The 16,795-nt window shown below is 34.9% G+C and overlaps 2 protein-coding genes across 3 annotated transcripts; both read left to right on the top strand.

The window, feature by feature from the left end:
* Positions 1-881: 881 nt before the first annotated feature.
* Positions 882-8,167, top strand: LOC104215837 (6,7-dimethyl-8-ribityllumazine synthase, chloroplastic-like). The gene is made up of 8 exons (XM_009765757.2): positions 882-1,232; positions 1,320-1,429; positions 2,574-2,669; positions 3,313-3,408; positions 4,242-4,320; positions 4,923-4,969; positions 7,018-7,077; positions 7,945-8,167. Exons 1-8 carry the CDS (start codon positions 1,073-1,075, stop codon positions 7,990-7,992), a joined length of 696 nt encoding a protein of 231 aa, XP_009764059.1. The 5' UTR covers positions 882-1,072; the 3' UTR covers positions 7,993-8,167.
* A 2,250-nt stretch (positions 8,168-10,417) lies between these two features.
* LOC104215838 (inactive glucose-1-phosphate adenylyltransferase small subunit 2, chloroplastic) lies at positions 10,418-14,053 on the top strand. Of its 2 annotated transcripts, none has more exons than XM_009765758.2 (9): positions 10,418-10,671; positions 11,269-11,559; positions 11,860-12,111; positions 12,232-12,399; positions 12,562-12,665; positions 12,767-12,881; positions 12,993-13,091; positions 13,440-13,547; positions 13,706-14,053. In XM_009765758.2, exons 1-9 carry the CDS (start codon positions 10,513-10,515, stop codon positions 13,820-13,822), a joined length of 1,413 nt encoding a protein of 470 aa, XP_009764060.1. In that variant the 5' UTR covers positions 10,418-10,512; the 3' UTR covers positions 13,823-14,053. The 2 variants fall into 2 exon arrangements, with proteins under 2 accessions (XP_009764060.1, XP_009764061.1); XM_009765759.2 differs by having other exon boundaries at positions 10,420-10,671; positions 12,770-12,881.
* Positions 14,054-16,795: the final 2,742 nt, after the last annotated feature.

Genomic DNA, 16,795 nt, shown 5'->3' with positions numbered 1-16,795 from the left:
TTTCTACCAACTTTTCGGTGCACAAGGTTGTGCCCTCGAAAAGGAGGGGGACTATCTGTATAGGGTAAAATATGTTCATATTTAATGATCGCATGAGAAAGCGACACATGGAGCCGAAGACAAAAGACAGTCAGGTCCGAAGACAACGATCTCGAAGAGAATGGTATTCATAAAGGCGAATGTCACCCGGTAGCATTTAATGAAGAATATTCTATATCATTAAGTGCACGGTCCCTTACAAAGAATACGACATTCACTGCCTACCGTTACACGTTCTTCAATGGCCTTCATAATTGTCATTTAAGAGAGACTTGATCCTAGAACCTTGTTCTCTAGGTGCAGCTATAAATAGTGAGCTCCTCAACCATTGTAGATGACATGAATTTTCTCGCAAGCATACGCTATATTCTATTCAAAGCTTAATAACATCTTGCGTTCTTGTTTATTTGTACTGTTATTACTGCCTCTGGAAGCTCTGCTCTCGGAACCACGATTTCTGCTGTTTTATTTCAACTTCAAGGCTAAGTCTTATATTTTTGTCTAATTTATTTATCATTTTATGATCAATTCGATTCACTTGTCTATAAACTACATATAAATTTAATTGTATTATTTTACGATTAAACAATTACAATATCCTAGCAGTTCCTCATGTTTGACAAATTATCATATGAAAAATTCTGGCAATTATCAGTTTTTGTGATAAATCCTTATGATTATTATATGAAAATATTTTAGGGGTTGCCGAACCTTCCCAAATTCGATGAAAAGCTATTTTTTCAAGACCTCTTTTAGAAAGGTCAAAATTTAAAAATGATCCTATTTGTGGGGACAAGAAAATTAGGTTGCCATTACTCTAGTTTTTGTTTGATACTGCATTTGAACTATTTTTTTTTTTTTTTTGAACTATAGTGGCTCACATGAATTTGGTACTATAACAAATTCATTTGAGCGTCAACTCGACTTAAAATTCTGTAGTAGTAAGCTCACTTGAAGTCATCAATTGCATTAATTTTCTTTTTCTATTTCCCTCTTTAAAATTTTCCACATCACAGTCCAAAGAGTGAAGAAAATGGCAAATACTGCGGCATTTGGAGAAATCGGTCTTGTTCCACTTCGTCAATCAACTTTCAATCCCTCACATCGTCCCTTCTTCTCCTTATCTTTCCATAACACAGCCATTTCTTCTTCACCTAAATTAACTGCTGCTCTCTCTTTCACTCAATCCCAAGGTAAGTACCAATTTCTATCTTATTTCTGTATTTGGATTGGTGTTATATTTTGCTTAAAATTTGTGAATTCTTTTTTTAATTGACTAGGTTTTGGATTTGCAAGCAAGGAACAAAAACGTACTGATTTAGTTCAGACATCAGCTGTTCGAGAGTTGAGGGGTTCTCTTCTATCTGCACAGGGACATCGCTTTGCTATTGTACGTTTCTTCCCTTTTTACCCTTTATTTTTTTTTCCATTATTACATATTGCTTCTTTGGTGGAGTTTGGTATTTTTTCCATTATTACATATTGCTTCTTTGGTGGAGTTTGGTATTTATAAGTTAGGTCTTTAACTTCTACATGTTTTCATACTCTCTACATTTTAGTAATTTTTTCGTCCCAATTTGTTTGGCACTATTTCTCACATTTTATCGTTGTCATGAGCTGTTGCAACCGTTATTCAGTTTCAAGACGAAAGAACTACTTTTCACTCCAAATATATAATATTTCGAAAAGCTTTCACTGATTACCCGTAATCAGGAATAGAAGGATTGGGGGAAGATATCGGGATGATTAAAAAAATGAATGGCAAAAGAGGAATTGGTTAATTCCCATTCTTTAATTTAAAAAAATACAATGGCTGCGCAATATAGAATACAAAAGAGAGGAGCCCCTAGGTTTTGGTCTAGTTGTAAGAGCGCAACGCGTGATATGTTGGTTAGGATATGTTGGTTAGGCGCACGTCATGGATTCGAACCTTGTCGCAAACAAAAAGCCTGGTATTTAAGTAGAGAGGGGTAGAGGGCCGGACCCATTATCTACCGCGTTTCAAAGTGTGCGCCATTTTGGGCGTGTCTCAGTTATCAAAAAAGAATACAAAAGAAAGGATGTAGTTAGGGAACTTTTGTTATTTTGTATGCATATGTAGCTCATGTGTCAAACAACTTTTCTTTCCTTAAAAGTGTTCCATCAACACTGCCAAACAAATTGGGACCGAGGGAGAATCAATTATACATAGTCAAACCAGCTATTATTAGGTGTCCATTTTTTCGCTGGAAAGGATTTCAAGGTGTTGGCATTTTGTCTCTGGGTGATTTGTAACAAGATAGTTATGTTTAACCCCCCCCCCCCCCCCCAAATGTTGATGAATTTGGTCTGTTGTGTGTTTGCTTTTACTTAAAGTCGATACTACAATTGACTTTGTTATCGGTTCCAAATTTTAATTTCTATTGGTTCTTTTCTATATTAGAAGGGGAGCCTTGGAGCAACGGTAAAGTTGTCTCTGTGTGACTTATAGATTATCGGTTCGAGCCGTGGAAGTAGGCACTAATGCTTATGAATTGCCTTCTGTGATTCTACAGGTGGTGGCACGTTTTAACGATCTGATCACCAAGAAGCTTTTGGAGGGTGCTTTGGACACTTTCAAGAGTTACTCTGTCAGAGAAGAAAACATTGATGTATGTCTTCAATATTTATCTCCCTTATGCGTTCTTGCTAGTGTCTCAAACAATTATAGATTAATTGATTATAGAATGTGAGGCAGGCATTGTTAGATGATAGTTTCTCCAGTATGTCTGGTTCATCACTCAAAGTAAAACCTTTTTTTCCCTTCAATTTAAATATACATGAATAAGAGAGGTTGAAAGAAAGAATGTCACTGGTTGAGCTCGCATTGAAGATTAATACGTTAGATCAGCTATTAAAAGTAGGCCAAATCCTAAGAGAAGGGGAAAGAGAAACACTGGTCACCTGATTATGCAATTAAGATGGGTTCATTTACACAAATACCCCCTCTAAGAAAAAGAAAAAAAGAAAGCTAATTTGTGTGGATTCATGAACTTGTAGTTACTAGTAATTTACTGGAGTACTTAAGAGCTGATCTTCAAAAGTCTTTTCCATTATTTGCTATGTTAGAGCATAAGTACTATATAATTATAGCTTCTTTAAGAACATAATTTCATTTAGAAAAAAGACCATAGCATAATGGTGATATTATGTTCTAGAATATATCATATCATAGATTCAGTGCAGACTTTAGGCAGCGTGATTAGTAGTCTCTTCCATTTCATGGCATCATCTCTCATAATGAAATTTGTGCAGGTTGTATGGGTTCCTGGTAGTTTTGAAATTGGTGTTGTTGCACAGCAACTTGGCAAGTCGCAAAAATATCAATCAATATTGTGTATTGGTGCTGTGGTAAGCTTCCGTCAGAACTGCATGTTACTTTGTGTACCTTCTTGTTCTGTTCTTACCTCCTCCAACTGTGTCTTTTGGTGGTTTTCTTTTATGGCTATGAAAATGCGGGTGATTGCAATTAGTTTCCTTTTGGTTTTTCAGCTCTGTATGTCTTATGTGACCATCAGTTTTCCTATTGAGCTGATTCTGTTAACCAACTTAGAATTGATGAGAACATGCACTGTGTCCTTTGTTCCTGATGAAAAAATTGCACTTTGTTACAAACCCCCTCCTCCAATTGAATGAAAAAGTAATGGCGGATATAACAAAACTCAACCAAGGATGACAGATTATAAGACTACTTTTGATATATAAGAAAAATAATTAACGGAAGAAACATATTCGGGTTTAAATTCCTTATTGAAGTTTATGTTTCTTAAAATTCATACTCTTTTTCTTTTTTGGGGTTTGCACGATGAGGAATGGAAAAATCAATCCGAATGTGCTGTATTTAAATTATATGATTTGTCTTGGTCAGTGTTTCTAGTTTTATCTTTTTTGGAACTTGTAATATTTTTAGCCAAAAGGCTTAGGTGTTCCAATTGAGAAAAGGCAATATAAAGCTAGACTCAGAACATCGAAGCAAAGACAAGAGAGAAATACGTACTATGCTAGCAGTTTTTTCTATAAATCAAACGATCCATCTTTCTGATTTCTGTCTTTATCTAAATCTTGACATGCCTAATATTTTCCATAGGTATGTCGTACATGGAAGTTAATTTTGTTGCTTCTTGCTGCTGTGTGGATTATTATCTTTTAATTTTCTATTTTTCATTGTGTTTTGCGGCCAGTAGATTAAAGGTGATACCTCTCACTACGATGCCGTGGTTAATGCTACCACATCTGGAGTACTTTCAGCAGGTTTAAATTCAGGTAAAGTGAACTACATTCAGGATAGGCAGTAAACAGTAAATTATTTTCTAATTATCTTTTAAAAAATTTGCATTATTTTCTGAAAGGTACAATTCTTGATCATTGCTAACGCTTTGTGGTATAGTGATCTTGCTGAGATATGGAAATAGAATATCATAGATTTCATGCAGCCCTCCCAACACCCTGGCCCTATCACACCTCTTTCCAAAGTTTCTTCACTCCAAAGTGACTCTCGCCTTTTGAAATGTAGACAGTTTGGGATAACTTGGCCATCTAATCATTTTAGTCATATTTCCATCTACTGAAATTTGTTCATGAGTTGCAACACAGTAACCTTTTCCTGAATAGCTGGAAGAGGATAGGAACTTTATTTCTTAATGAGACAACTTGAGAAGTGAGTTAGTTAGCAGACTTCTTTATGTTTCCAATGTAATTTGGCTTAGGATGTAGGTAGCAGTTGGTAAGTTCATGGTATTTATTCTAGTATCATGTGTGTAACACAGTGACTTGTAGCTTTATTTTCTTTCATTAGTTGCTAGCTTTTCAGTTCATTTTTGCATTAGCTGATGAATATTAAAATCTCCCTAATGTAATGGGTGCAGGTACTCCTTGCATATTTGGTGTTCTGACATGTGATACCTTGGAACAGGTAAATTTTCTAGGAAATCAGTTCTATTCTACACAAGCATATTAGTAGGATTATATCTATGGTAGCGACTAATTGTTGTAGCGATTTTGTAGTAATTTGTTACTTTGTTTCTTTTATTTCTAACTTCAATTAAATACGTTAATTCTTGGACATAACTAAAAGAGATATGACCTTTTACTAATGTGTCCGTACAATCATATATAGCTTTAGCGTAAAATAACAAAGCTTGGAACTCCACCTTCTCTGCACATGCCTGGTGTGCATGGCATAAAATACATCATATCCCAGGAGTCTAGTTTTAAGAGGTGGGGAAGAGTTTGCATGGCGTTCATTTTCTTTATTTCATTTTTATTCTTTCAGTAGCTTCAAAATGACTAGGAAAAGAAAAGGGCAGCCCAGTTCAAAATACTAGGCAAAACATGATTTTGCAACCTGAAAAATGGATAACGTCCTTCTTACTAGTGTCAAATGTTTATTTGTCAACTGAACAAAGAGAATATTTTAAATTACATAAACTGCATCTTAATCCCATTAATTGCTCATATGTGGAAAGAAGTGATCATGCCCCAGCCCTTGCACTTGTTGAGAAAAAGTAAGAAAGTATTTCAAGGAACTCTGCCAAGAATAACGTATCTACAGGGGCAATGAAAAAGCTAAAAAAATGAAAGATGCATGAGCAAAGAGCAATTGACATTAAAATCAGAACTACCAAGATTTCGGTCTAGGAGTCTGATCTAGTGGAATAAAAAGCAATAGGATTAGGACTGAGTATATTTAGACTCAAAATGCTTGGTAGATGTCGGCAGGGAAAGAGATAGAGAGAATAAATATCAAAATACTAGGAGTCACTTGATCTTGTACTTTAGTTTATTAGAAATGCTGGAGTAAGTTGGATCTGTGCTCTTTGCTCTCGAACTGATGTGAATTATGCATATATTTCTACCTACACTTGTGCAACTAACTTACTTAAGCCTATATTAAGATCAATCAGCTATACCTCAATCCTGAATCAGTTGGGGTTGACAATATGAATCCTTTATTTCCATCTTTATTCAGGTTCATTTCATTACGATACTAAATTATTATGTGCCTTTTAGGCAAATTAAGAGTTCTCTAAATCTTGCACTTATCCCTTTACACACGTAACTAGTGTAATCTCAATTAGTTGGTCGTCTATATAGATCTTTTGCTTCAGTAGTGTTCTATTTTCAGTTATGTCTGTATTTGTTTTAAGAGATTTGAGATCCTTTGAGACAATTTCATTTCAGGTGATTTTAAGTCTACTTCGTTCCTGTTATGCACCTATAATCATTTTTTTGTCACACCTATGTTCTACCTATGGACCAGTACATCTTGAAGACAACATGGAACATGACCTAACCATTTTAAGCAAATTCTTTCATGGTGCCCTCTATATGTGCTATTTGTACCATCTGTAGGATATCATAATTTCTAACTTGGCCAGCTTACTTAAACCTAAAGCTATTCAAGGGAAAAAAAAATCATATTTGACATTCTGAGCACCAGTTGGTATGTCTTTCATCTAATATCGCACCTTGTTTATCAGAAGAGTAGCCAATGAAGTTGAACAAATTAAAGTACTGTTGTTGGTAGCTGTTAATTTCTGTGGATCAATATAAGATCTATTCCCTCCGTTTCAATTTATGTGAACCTATTTTCTTTTTAGTCCGTGCCAAAAGAATGATCTCTTTCCTCATTGGAAATAATTTACCTTTATGCAATGATTTATAGCCACACAAAATATATGCGCCTCATTTTACACCACAAGTTCAAAAGTCTTCTCTCTTTTTTTAAACTCCGTGCCCAGTTAAACGGGTTCACATAAATTGAAACAGAGGGAGCATAATTTACTGCCTCTTGGATCTATATATATAACTCAACATTCTTCTTGGCTTGCTGGAAAATTGACCAGAACCCCTCTAAATCTCCCGTCCTTATTTTCTCTCTGCCTGCCTCTTATGCTGTCAAGGGCAGCGTCTTTGTGGTTTGATAGCATATCTTATGATGAAAATCCCATAATATTGCAGGCCTTCAATCGTGCTGGTGGAAAGTCTGGGAATAAAGGTGCCGAAGCAGCATTGACATCTGTAAGTTGCCTGTAATTGTGTGGCATTACTTATTGTATCAACAAGTTATCTGTCTTGTCTGATTCTTCTCAAAATGCCTTTGTTATATGGTGCTTTTCTGTAATTTCCTTAGTATCATTTATTCCTGGTACGAGTTGTAGCTTTGATTCACAAGTTTGGAATAGAATGTATATAGAGGACAAAAGCTGAGAAGATACTATTTTGATTCTTTTCTCTGGCAATTGATACTGTCTATATTCCAAAAGCAAGGTCGTGGTTATACTTCTCATTTCCTTGGTTGGGTCTTTCTTTGGATAACTAAATTTGTGCATACGAACTGTAATTTTCCCTTAATTTAGTGACACTTCTTCCGGCAAAGAAATCTATCGTACACCTAATGAAGACTGAACCCAAATGTCACTTTAACAGGAAAATAGCAGGGTAAAGAAAGTGAAATATATGGTATAGAAGTGTTTTTTGTTAAACATTCAAGTGTGTGATCCGGTGATCAATGAATTGGGTGCAAACGTACTAATGATTTCTTCCCATCCGCTTAAATCTTAGTGGCAGAGTTACCATCTACTTGTGTTGGTGGGAGATAGCAGATACCTAGTGGAATAGTCGTGCTGCGCACAAGTTTGAGTCGGATACCATCATTGTCACAAAAAAAAAAAAAAAAAAAAGAAATTGTTTTTATCTCTTCTATTGGATAGAGAACTTCAATTTTGGTGTCCACAAATCTCTCAACTTGATTTTTGTTATGAAATTGTTATGAAAAGCTTGGAGTGCAGCTTGAAATGTTCCAAGTTCAGATAGCTTTGGTTTTCTTGGAAGTCTTGTTTTACTGTGCTTCAAGTTTGATTTTATACTAATGTGCTAATGTTTCAGATTGAAATGGCATCTTTGTTCGAGCACCATTTGAAGCCCTTAGAGTAGGCAAAGATCCTTGTTTCCAGCAGCTGTATCATTTGCAAGAAAATTGTTGTAATTCGGATATTGTTCTTCTGTTGAACCAGAATTCTCAATTGAGAATTGTTTGCAGGAATGCCATTCTTGGACAAAACTGTAATCTTTCAATTTTGTATTTTTGAATAATAATGCCTCTTTTTTTCGGGTTGCCTAAGCCTAAGCACGTAGAGTTACTTTTGACTGTGTGGTGGGGGTGTGGTGGGGGTGTGGGTTTGTTACTCTTGCATTGGTAGGAGGTTAGTGCTTGCAAGTTGGCCCGGACACCTATTATAAAAAGAAACTCTCTTTTCCCATGCTGAAGTTATTGACATCATGCTTGTTTCGATGGTAGACAAGAGGGTTTGCTCTGATGGTAAGCAACCCCCACTTCCAACCGAGAGGTTGTGAGTTCGAGTCTCCCCAAGAGCAAGGTGGGAAGTTCTTGGAGGGAAGGATGTCGGAGGTCTATTTATAATACAGCACCCCCTTTCTCCAATAGTAGAAAACAAAAGTAAATAACAGGAGAAATAGTGCACATTTTTTAATTCTTTCTTCCCCCCCCCCCCCCCCCAATTTTTAATGATATAATTCTACTCTCCTATTCCCTCCCTCCAAGTTTACTTGTCCATACTTTTACTTGTCCAGTTTGAAAACCAATAGATAATTTGTTATTTTATACCTATTTTACCTCGATTATTTCCCAATATTTAGGATGTATAATAGTCAAAGTTGATTTTCTAACAATAATATTTAGGGTGATATAGTAAGATTATCATGTTATTTATCGTTTCTTTAGGGGTGTGCCAAGTCAATAGTGGACAAGTATAATTGGACAGAGGGAGTATATGATTAATTTTTAGTGTGCTGCTAGTTCTGTAAGTTTAGATATAAAGGTTAGGTATATAGAAAAAAAATTTCCATAAGAAACTTCCGTTTCTTTCTTTTTCAATTTTTAAAAGGATATACTCTTCTAACTGTCCTATAGTATTATTTATGATTAATTCGTTATGTACTGCTAATTTGTGTAAGTTTAAATATTAAGATTAGCTATAGAAAAGTTTCTTTTACTCTTGAATCGAGATTGTAGAATTAAGTCAACTTGCGATTTGAATCCTATAAGTGTTTAGTTACTGTCAATTTAATTTCAGAAAATTTAGCCAATTGGATTAATTCATAAATTGAGAGTTCTTAACTTTGTGGGATCAATTTTTCATCCTCTTAAAAAATCAATTGTTAGGAATGAAAAAGATCCTAAAACATGGTGCATTATTATATATAAAAAATTTGATTTGGAATAATTAGCCTTTTCGTAATAGCAAAAAGTTTCTCATTATTAGGTGTAAAGTTAATTATTCAGAGACCATTGTTAGTATTAAAAGCATTAATCCACATTTTATAATGTAAATTGGATATAAAATTCTTGAAACTTGCTTGGTATAGAATTTAGAGGGGACAATAACCGGAGACACGAAAGCAGAGATAATGCCTACCTTCGCATCCACTCCATTCCCATTTGCCAAAAATAAGCAAAACGTTCTTAAGATTCCTTTCAAACTTCAAATATTGCTAATCACATCAAGCAACGCCGCCCCCCCCCCCCTCCCCAGTGGTGTACGCATAATTTTGTATACTTTATCATTTAATTGTCATAATTCAAACTTGTAAATGAGTTTCATGAGAATGGAATGGTGATGCTTTTAAGATTTTACGCCGTGTCTCAAATTAATGTTTACTTTGTATTATTTTCAAATGATGCCAACTTGATGTATATACACATTATAATTTGGAAAAAATAATTATTTACACAAACACAACATATATATAAAGAACTTTTTTTTTTTTTTTTTTTTGTAAAACGGCGTAGGATGATACCCAGATGGGGAGTCTTGGAGTAACGATAATGTTGTCTCCGTGTGACTTATAGTAAGGTTCGAGTCATGAAAACAACCAATAATGCTTGCATTTCTGTTGGTTGCCTACATCACACCCCTTAAGGTGTGACCCTTCCTCGAACCCTACATGAATGTGGAATGCGTTATATACCGGTCTGTCCTTTTTTGGTGTAGGGTGAGAGAGAATGAAAAATAAACGGAGATGATAAAAGTAGACTAATTATTTAATTATGGACACTTTTTAGTCTAAGGAAGACACCTCTTGAATAACATGATTATCATATGAGAAGAACAAGAATTTTTTAAAATTACATAGTATATGTAATGAGAAGCTTAGAATCAAAGTTAAACATAGAAGCATCAAAAAGGGACAAAGAAAACCTTAGTAACAGTAGAATGTGTTTATGGCAGGTTCACTTTAAGCTAACTAATTGGAGGACAATATTCTGATGTTTTCATAAACTACATGTTACACTGTCCATGAAGCAGAAGAAAGCTAAATATTCCCTCCTAAACTTCCCCTTCTTAAATTCCTGTCACATCACATAAAAGGGAAGATGAAGCAAAGTATACCAAGTAGGGGATATAGAGATTTTGACATACAAAATATTCAGTCATGTCTCTTCCTACTTGGTTTAATCTCAAGATTAATGCCCCTCATTATGTTTACAAGCCTACATCAAAGCTCATTCCAGCTTCTGTTCCATCAAAATTGAATCAATCATATACACAACATTTTGAATGTCCAAACTCTCTAATTCCTCCAGCAGATCAGGTTTGCCTAACCTTTTCCTTAAACATTCACATTATTTACATCAGTATGACAGCTCACGGACCGCTAGCGGTTGAACTCGAAAGGAGTTCGCTGAGAAACTCCTTCAGGCGAATCCCACATTCAAATGGGAGGGAAAGGTTAGGAGCCATTAAAGGCGGGCTCAGGAATTCAATCGTCGAGGAACCTTTTAGCTTAATATCCAAGGGGACAAAACCGTGAGCAGAGGTAGACCTAGGATTGAAGGTGCCCGGGGCACATGTGCGGACTGCCTAACCAGTGCCCCATATGGCTTTTGATCTTAAAGGTTCCAAGTAAAATATATGACCGTTTTAAATATATAGTGTACACATATATATCCAAAAAATTTATAGTTAACAGGGTTCGGTGACCCCTCTTCTCCAAACATAGGTCCGTCTCTGAGGCATCAAAAGTTGGGCCAGAGCGGACAATACCTTGACATCTGGGCTTGAGTCGTTATATTTTGCTAGTGGTTTCTAAAAGAATATGTTTAAATGTCAATGTTGCAAGAATCTATAATGTAGATGTTCTTTTTTTCTTCACCTCTGAGATTTAAAATATCTTTACTCTTGTTGCCAGAATGTTGCAGCAATTGTGTTTGGAGATGGATCAAATTCAAGACTTTATCCATTGACAAAGAGAAGATCAGAGTCTGCACTTCCTATAGCAGGAAACTACAGACTCATTGATGCGGTTGTTAGCAACTGCATCAATAGTAATATAAGGAAGATATATGCACTTACACAATTTAACTCTGCCTCTCTAAATACCCACCTTTCAAGAGCTTATTCGAGTGCACGAATCGGGAACGAAGCATTAGTTGAAGTAATTGCAGCTTATCAGAGTCCTGAGGGCAAAGGCTGGTTTCAGGTAAAGAAACAAAAAGGCAGTTTCAAACCTTTACTATGTGCATGTTTTCCAACTATCTATAAATGCTTGCTAAAACATTCCCCCTTGAATAGTTGTTAACACGAATAAGATCAATTCTGTTATAGTCATTTCTGTACATTCAACGCATTTTTTGGATATAGGATTACATAGGGTTGAACATAGTAAAATAAGAAATTGAAATTGTTCGTTTGGAGACTTCAGAAAAAGCTAATCATAGGTTCTTCTCTCCGTCCGAACAATAGGGTCGTTATGCTTCTTTATGCATTCTTGTATTCTCAGGGAACTGCTGATGCTATAAGAAGATGTTTGTGGGTATTAGAAGAGTACCCGATCCTCGAGTTTCTACTGCTTCCCGGTTACCATCTTTACAAAATGGATTTCCAGGAACTCTTAGAGGCTCACTGGACCAACAGAGCTGATATAACTGTTGCAGTGTTAAGTCGAACGAGGGATAACGATACAGAATTTGGTACTTTCCAACTAAATTCTGAAAATCAAGTCATTGCTTTCAAAGACAATCCAGATAAGAGAGTACGACTTCAAATTTCTTCATTTGTTTCTCATTAAGTCATTTCATACTGCTAAAAAAAAACATGAATTAGCACTGGAGGTTCTTTAATTTCCTTGAACAAGATTAACACATTATTTCAGGTACAAAATTCAGAGAAATCAAATGATATTTCTCATGATAAGTTTGCCAGCATGGATATTTATGTTGTTAATAAAGAGGCTATGATAAAGCTTCTGACAGAGTATCATCCTTTGGCCAATGACTTCAGAAGAGAAGTTGTACCAGGTGCAATTTCCTTAGGAATGAATGTAAGAGTCATGTATTATCATATCCAACCAACTTTTTGCTCTAACTTGCGATCTTTAAGATTTTCTCAAAACTTTTGAACATAAAATATCTCCCTCTTGTGGTGTAAACATAGTCAATGTTTTGTTTTCACTCTAATTTAAACCGTTCTTTGATACAAACAGGTATATGCACACAAATTCAGCGGGTACTGGGACGATATGAGAAGCATTGAAGCTTACTACCGGGCAAATATAGAAAGCATAAAGAATACAAATAAGGCATATTGGTCAGTATCTTCAAAAGTCTCAAGAACAAAAGGCACTGCATCCCTTTAATGTTACCTAGAATAGTTCTTCAATGACTAAACAAAACTTTCGTTTTCGATAGCAGCTTGTATGACAAAGACTCTCCGTTATACACTTTGCCTCGACACCTACCTCCAACTCAGATAACTGATGCTGTTATAACGGACTCTGTGATCGGAGATGGATGCTTTCTCAATGTATAAAAGTGATCAATTGTCCTTGAAATTTATAAAAGAAGTTCAGAATTTTTATTAAGACCAAGACTATACCTACATCTTTCTTTCGTGCTTCGTGTTTTCTGAGTGCAGAGATGCAAGATCAGAGGTACAGTTGTTGGCATGAGGACGAGAGTAGGAGATGGAGCAATAATTGAGGATTCAGTAATAATGGGTTCTGATACTTACCAAGTAAGACACATGAGAATATTTCATTTGCATTCAAGAATGGTCACATTAAGGACATGGAGACTCTATGAATCCAGTTCATCTTCAAGTCAAATTTTGGTACTAAGGAAGATTAAGTTTCTAGGGAAGGATATTTAACTGTGTGGAGCGTTGGAGCAACGGTAAAGTTGTCTCCGTGTGACCTATAGGTCACGGGTTCGAGCCGTGAAATCAGCCACTAATACGTGCATTAGGGTAGGCTGTCTACACCATGCCCCTTGGGGTGCGGCCCTTCCCAGGACCCTGCGTGAACACGAGATGTCTTGTGCACCGGACTGCCCTTTTTATATTTAACTGTGTGAAAATGTGCAGAGTGGTCGTGCAGAGGAGGATATCCACATTCCTATTGGAATTGGAGAAGGCTCACGAATAAGGAAAGCAATAATCGATAAGAATGTGAGAATTGGCAAAAATGTTAAGGTACTTCGAAAAGATTTCTGTCAAGCTCAAAAAGCACCTTAGTTTCTGCCTATATGTTCCAATTTGCATAAAAAGTCTTAGCAGAATATTGTTGTTTGATCCTGTTTAATGCATTTCCTTTATCAAACTTCATTCATTCTTTATTATCTTTCATGCAGATTCTGAATAAGGAAAATATCCAAGAGTGTAATAATGAAGCAAATGGCTACATCATTACTGGAGGCATAGTTGTAATTTTGAAGGGTGCCATTATTCCAAATGGAAGCATTATATGAGTCACGTTCGCTTTGGACAGAAAATATCATTCTTGATAGGAATACATAGCTGCAGGGAGTCAAATTGTACACTCAGATTTTTTTTTCTTGAGACATTTTAGTTCACTTTGATTGATAGCTCAGATTAATTAGATCATATAGAATGATACTGTGATGACTTGGATTCATGTGAAGGGGAATAAAGTTTCCAAAATCTTGGAATCTTTTAATAAAATATGACAGCTTTGTTCTTTTTGGTGCAAGCTTAATGTTTTTTTTTAGAAGGAAAAGAAAACAAATTTGTTAAAAGATATTTTGTAAAATGTATATCCAAACGCAACCTTTAATTTCTAAAAACTATTTTTCAACATAACCAACTTTTTTTCAAGTTAAATGCATGTCCAAACACAACTTCAACTTTTAAAAAGTAAACTTCAAAAACTCTTTTTTTTTCAAATTTCAATCAAATTTATTTCCAAACGCTAGGTTAGGCTACAACTTCACTCAAAATGTTTTGGTTATGTGGATATTTTGAAAAGATAGTAAATCATGAAAGTCATTCTGATCATTTTAACTTTCTTTACTTTTATGGGGGACAAGGTAAATAAATTTCAACTGACAGTTAATGTACCATTATCTGAAGATTTATCGAACAAGAAAGGGTACTTAGGACCTAAAAAATGAACAACTATTTTGCAACAAGAGGACTACAAAAGCCATGGCAGCAGCATCACATTGCTTAGTTGGCTGTGAAAATTAACTCAATAGTTCCATTCTCCATCTATTTTTTTTGTTCTGTTGTTATTTTTATGGTTTCTGTTGATGGTACTGATATATTGTCTCTTTTCGTTTTCTTGAGCCGATAGTCTATCGAAAACAACCCCTCTACTCTATGGGGGTAGGGGTAAAATTTTGTGTATATACTATCCTCCCCAGACCCCTCACTTATGAAATTTTACTGGGTTGTTATTGTAGTCCCATTCTCCTAATTGGACTTAGAAGTGTTGTCACTGGATATACTCTCAATTACAATACTCTTCAAAGTATATGTGAATGCTTAAATCCAGGGTGTATTCCGATTTGCTATGTTAATACGTGTTTAAAGGTGTCCATCATGTTTATTTATATTTAAGTGTGCTGAATGTTACTAGTTAAGGCCATCTCCAACCTTACCCCCATATTATCATAATGCGGGCAATTTTTGGGTAATGAAACTCCAACCCTCTTCCATTTTTTCCCTCAAAATGAGGGATGAATAGTGTTCCCTCAAATATGGGGTACATTATTCATCTCCCCCATTACTATTCATGTATATTTTATTATTTAATCTTTTAATTTATCTCTTTATATATATCTAATTATGTTTAAGTAATATCTTTATAATATTAATTTTACATCTTAACTTTGGCGCATAATTTTGAAAAATTAATTTTCGTGCATTTATTATTTTTATGTAAAATTGTAAGTTAATTTTATTATAAGTTATAATTTTACAAAAAATATATAATCATCTCAAAAAATAAATAGTACAAATATAAAATATTAGATGCTGCTAAAATTAAAAGTTGTGAATATAAAGTTCACCCCCATATCTTCATGGTGCACCATTTTTTCTTGAGTCGAAATCTGCCCCAAGAATGATCCGCTCGATTCTTTATCATTTCTTAACTGTCGCAAGTGCTTATCCAATTCTGGGTCGTACAGCACTAATTCCTTGGAGGTGGATTGAGTCATACACCACCGAACTTAACTTGTTACCTGCACACAAATGAGAAAATGTGAATACAAAAAAATAAAAAATAAAATTAGTTCCTGAATTAGCACTAAAAACTATTTTGAACATTATTGATTGCCAATTCCTAGCAACGACACCAAAATTTGACGAGCGCAAAACACACAAGAAAATTTATGCTCGCTAGTCAAAGATGTATAGTAAAATTATCGTCTTCACAGGGATTTGATCTAAACAATGTTCTAGTAATTTCTTGATTTAAAACAATGTTTAGTAATTTCTGGATTAAACTCTATTTAGGATGATAAATATTTTGAATGGAATAATTATGAACTAAAATTAAATATTAAAATTAAAGCACATAATAATTGATCACGAAAAGACAATAGTTGAGCAACACAGAAATAATCAATGGGAGAAATAAGGATCATGACAGGATAAGTGCAAGATAGTTATTCGGGTCTAACTCTAGTTAAATTCACTTCTAATGTTCTAATGAATCTCACGAATTCACTCGATGATTAATTCAATCGTATAGTCAAGACTCCTCTCTCGATTAAATCCGATCTCTATAAGTAAACAAATATAAAGCACTGTGAAGGTATGCAAGAACACATTAATGGACTGGTATTTAGGAAAACGTCTCTCGAATATTCTCCTAACTTGGTTTAGTCAACCATTCAAAAAGCTCTTTCGATTACTTAGAAGAATTGCTAAACTAAATCTAACAAAATAATTCAAAGATAATCATCCAAAATATTCCTCTTTTGATTAAATAATTCAGTGAACAAAATTGGAATCAATTCAAAGCTCCATAAATGAATTCATGCAAATAACTAGAGTTAAAATCCACAATTATCAATTAAAGCACCATATCTGTCAAACTCTAAAGTGAACTACTCCATAATCATAGAGAAAGTTATCACAAATAAAGTTGAATAAGAAAATGTGAATTCAATCCAAACTCGGGTGTTGAGTTGAGGAAAGAATTATGAATCCTTGCGCCTTAGAGTCTCCAACGCTCTTCCAATCTTCAGTAAGTCAAAAGTCCTCTACAAATCATGCTTTTGGTGTATTTATATCATATAAAAATGGGCCCGGACAAAATTACCCTTTCTAAGCCGAAGTGAGAAAATTGGATAGAGAAAATACACTGGTGCGTCTTGCCCTGTGACACGGTAGTATAATTTTCTCAGAGTTCCGGATTTGATCACTTTTTAACATCCCAAATTGGTTCTCAACCCCTGAACATAATCCCGGTT

Source organism: Nicotiana sylvestris, chromosome 12 (assembly GCF_000393655.2).
Source record: "Nicotiana sylvestris chromosome 12, ASM39365v2, whole genome shotgun sequence".
NCBI lineage: Eukaryota > Viridiplantae > Streptophyta > Magnoliopsida > Solanales > Solanaceae > Nicotiana > Nicotiana sylvestris.
Note: the sequence above shows the minus strand (reverse complement) of the source record. Positions and strands in the feature narration are given on the sequence as shown.

Coding starts and splice junctions, on each gene's coding strand:
- LOC104215837 (XM_009765757.2), top strand. CDS start 1,073: ATGGCAAATACTGCGGCATTTGGAGAAATCGGTCTTGTTCCACTTCGT. Junction 3,409..4,241: donor TATTGTGTATTGGTGCTGTG/GTAAGCTTCCGT, acceptor TGCGGCCAGTAG/ATTAAAGGTGATACCTCTCA. Junction 4,321..4,922: donor TTCAGCAGGTTTAAATTCAG/GTAAAGTGAACT, acceptor TAATGGGTGCAG/GTACTCCTTGCATATTTGGT.
- LOC104215838 (XM_009765758.2), top strand. CDS start 10,513: ATGTCTCTTCCTACTTGGTTTAATCTCAAGATTAATGCCCCTCATTAT. Junction 12,400..12,561: donor CAATTTCCTTAGGAATGAAT/GTAAGAGTCATG, acceptor TGATACAAACAG/GTATATGCACACAAATTCAG. Junction 12,666..12,766: donor AATACAAATAAGGCATATTG/GTCAGTATCTTC, acceptor CGTTTTCGATAG/CAGCTTGTATGACAAAGACT.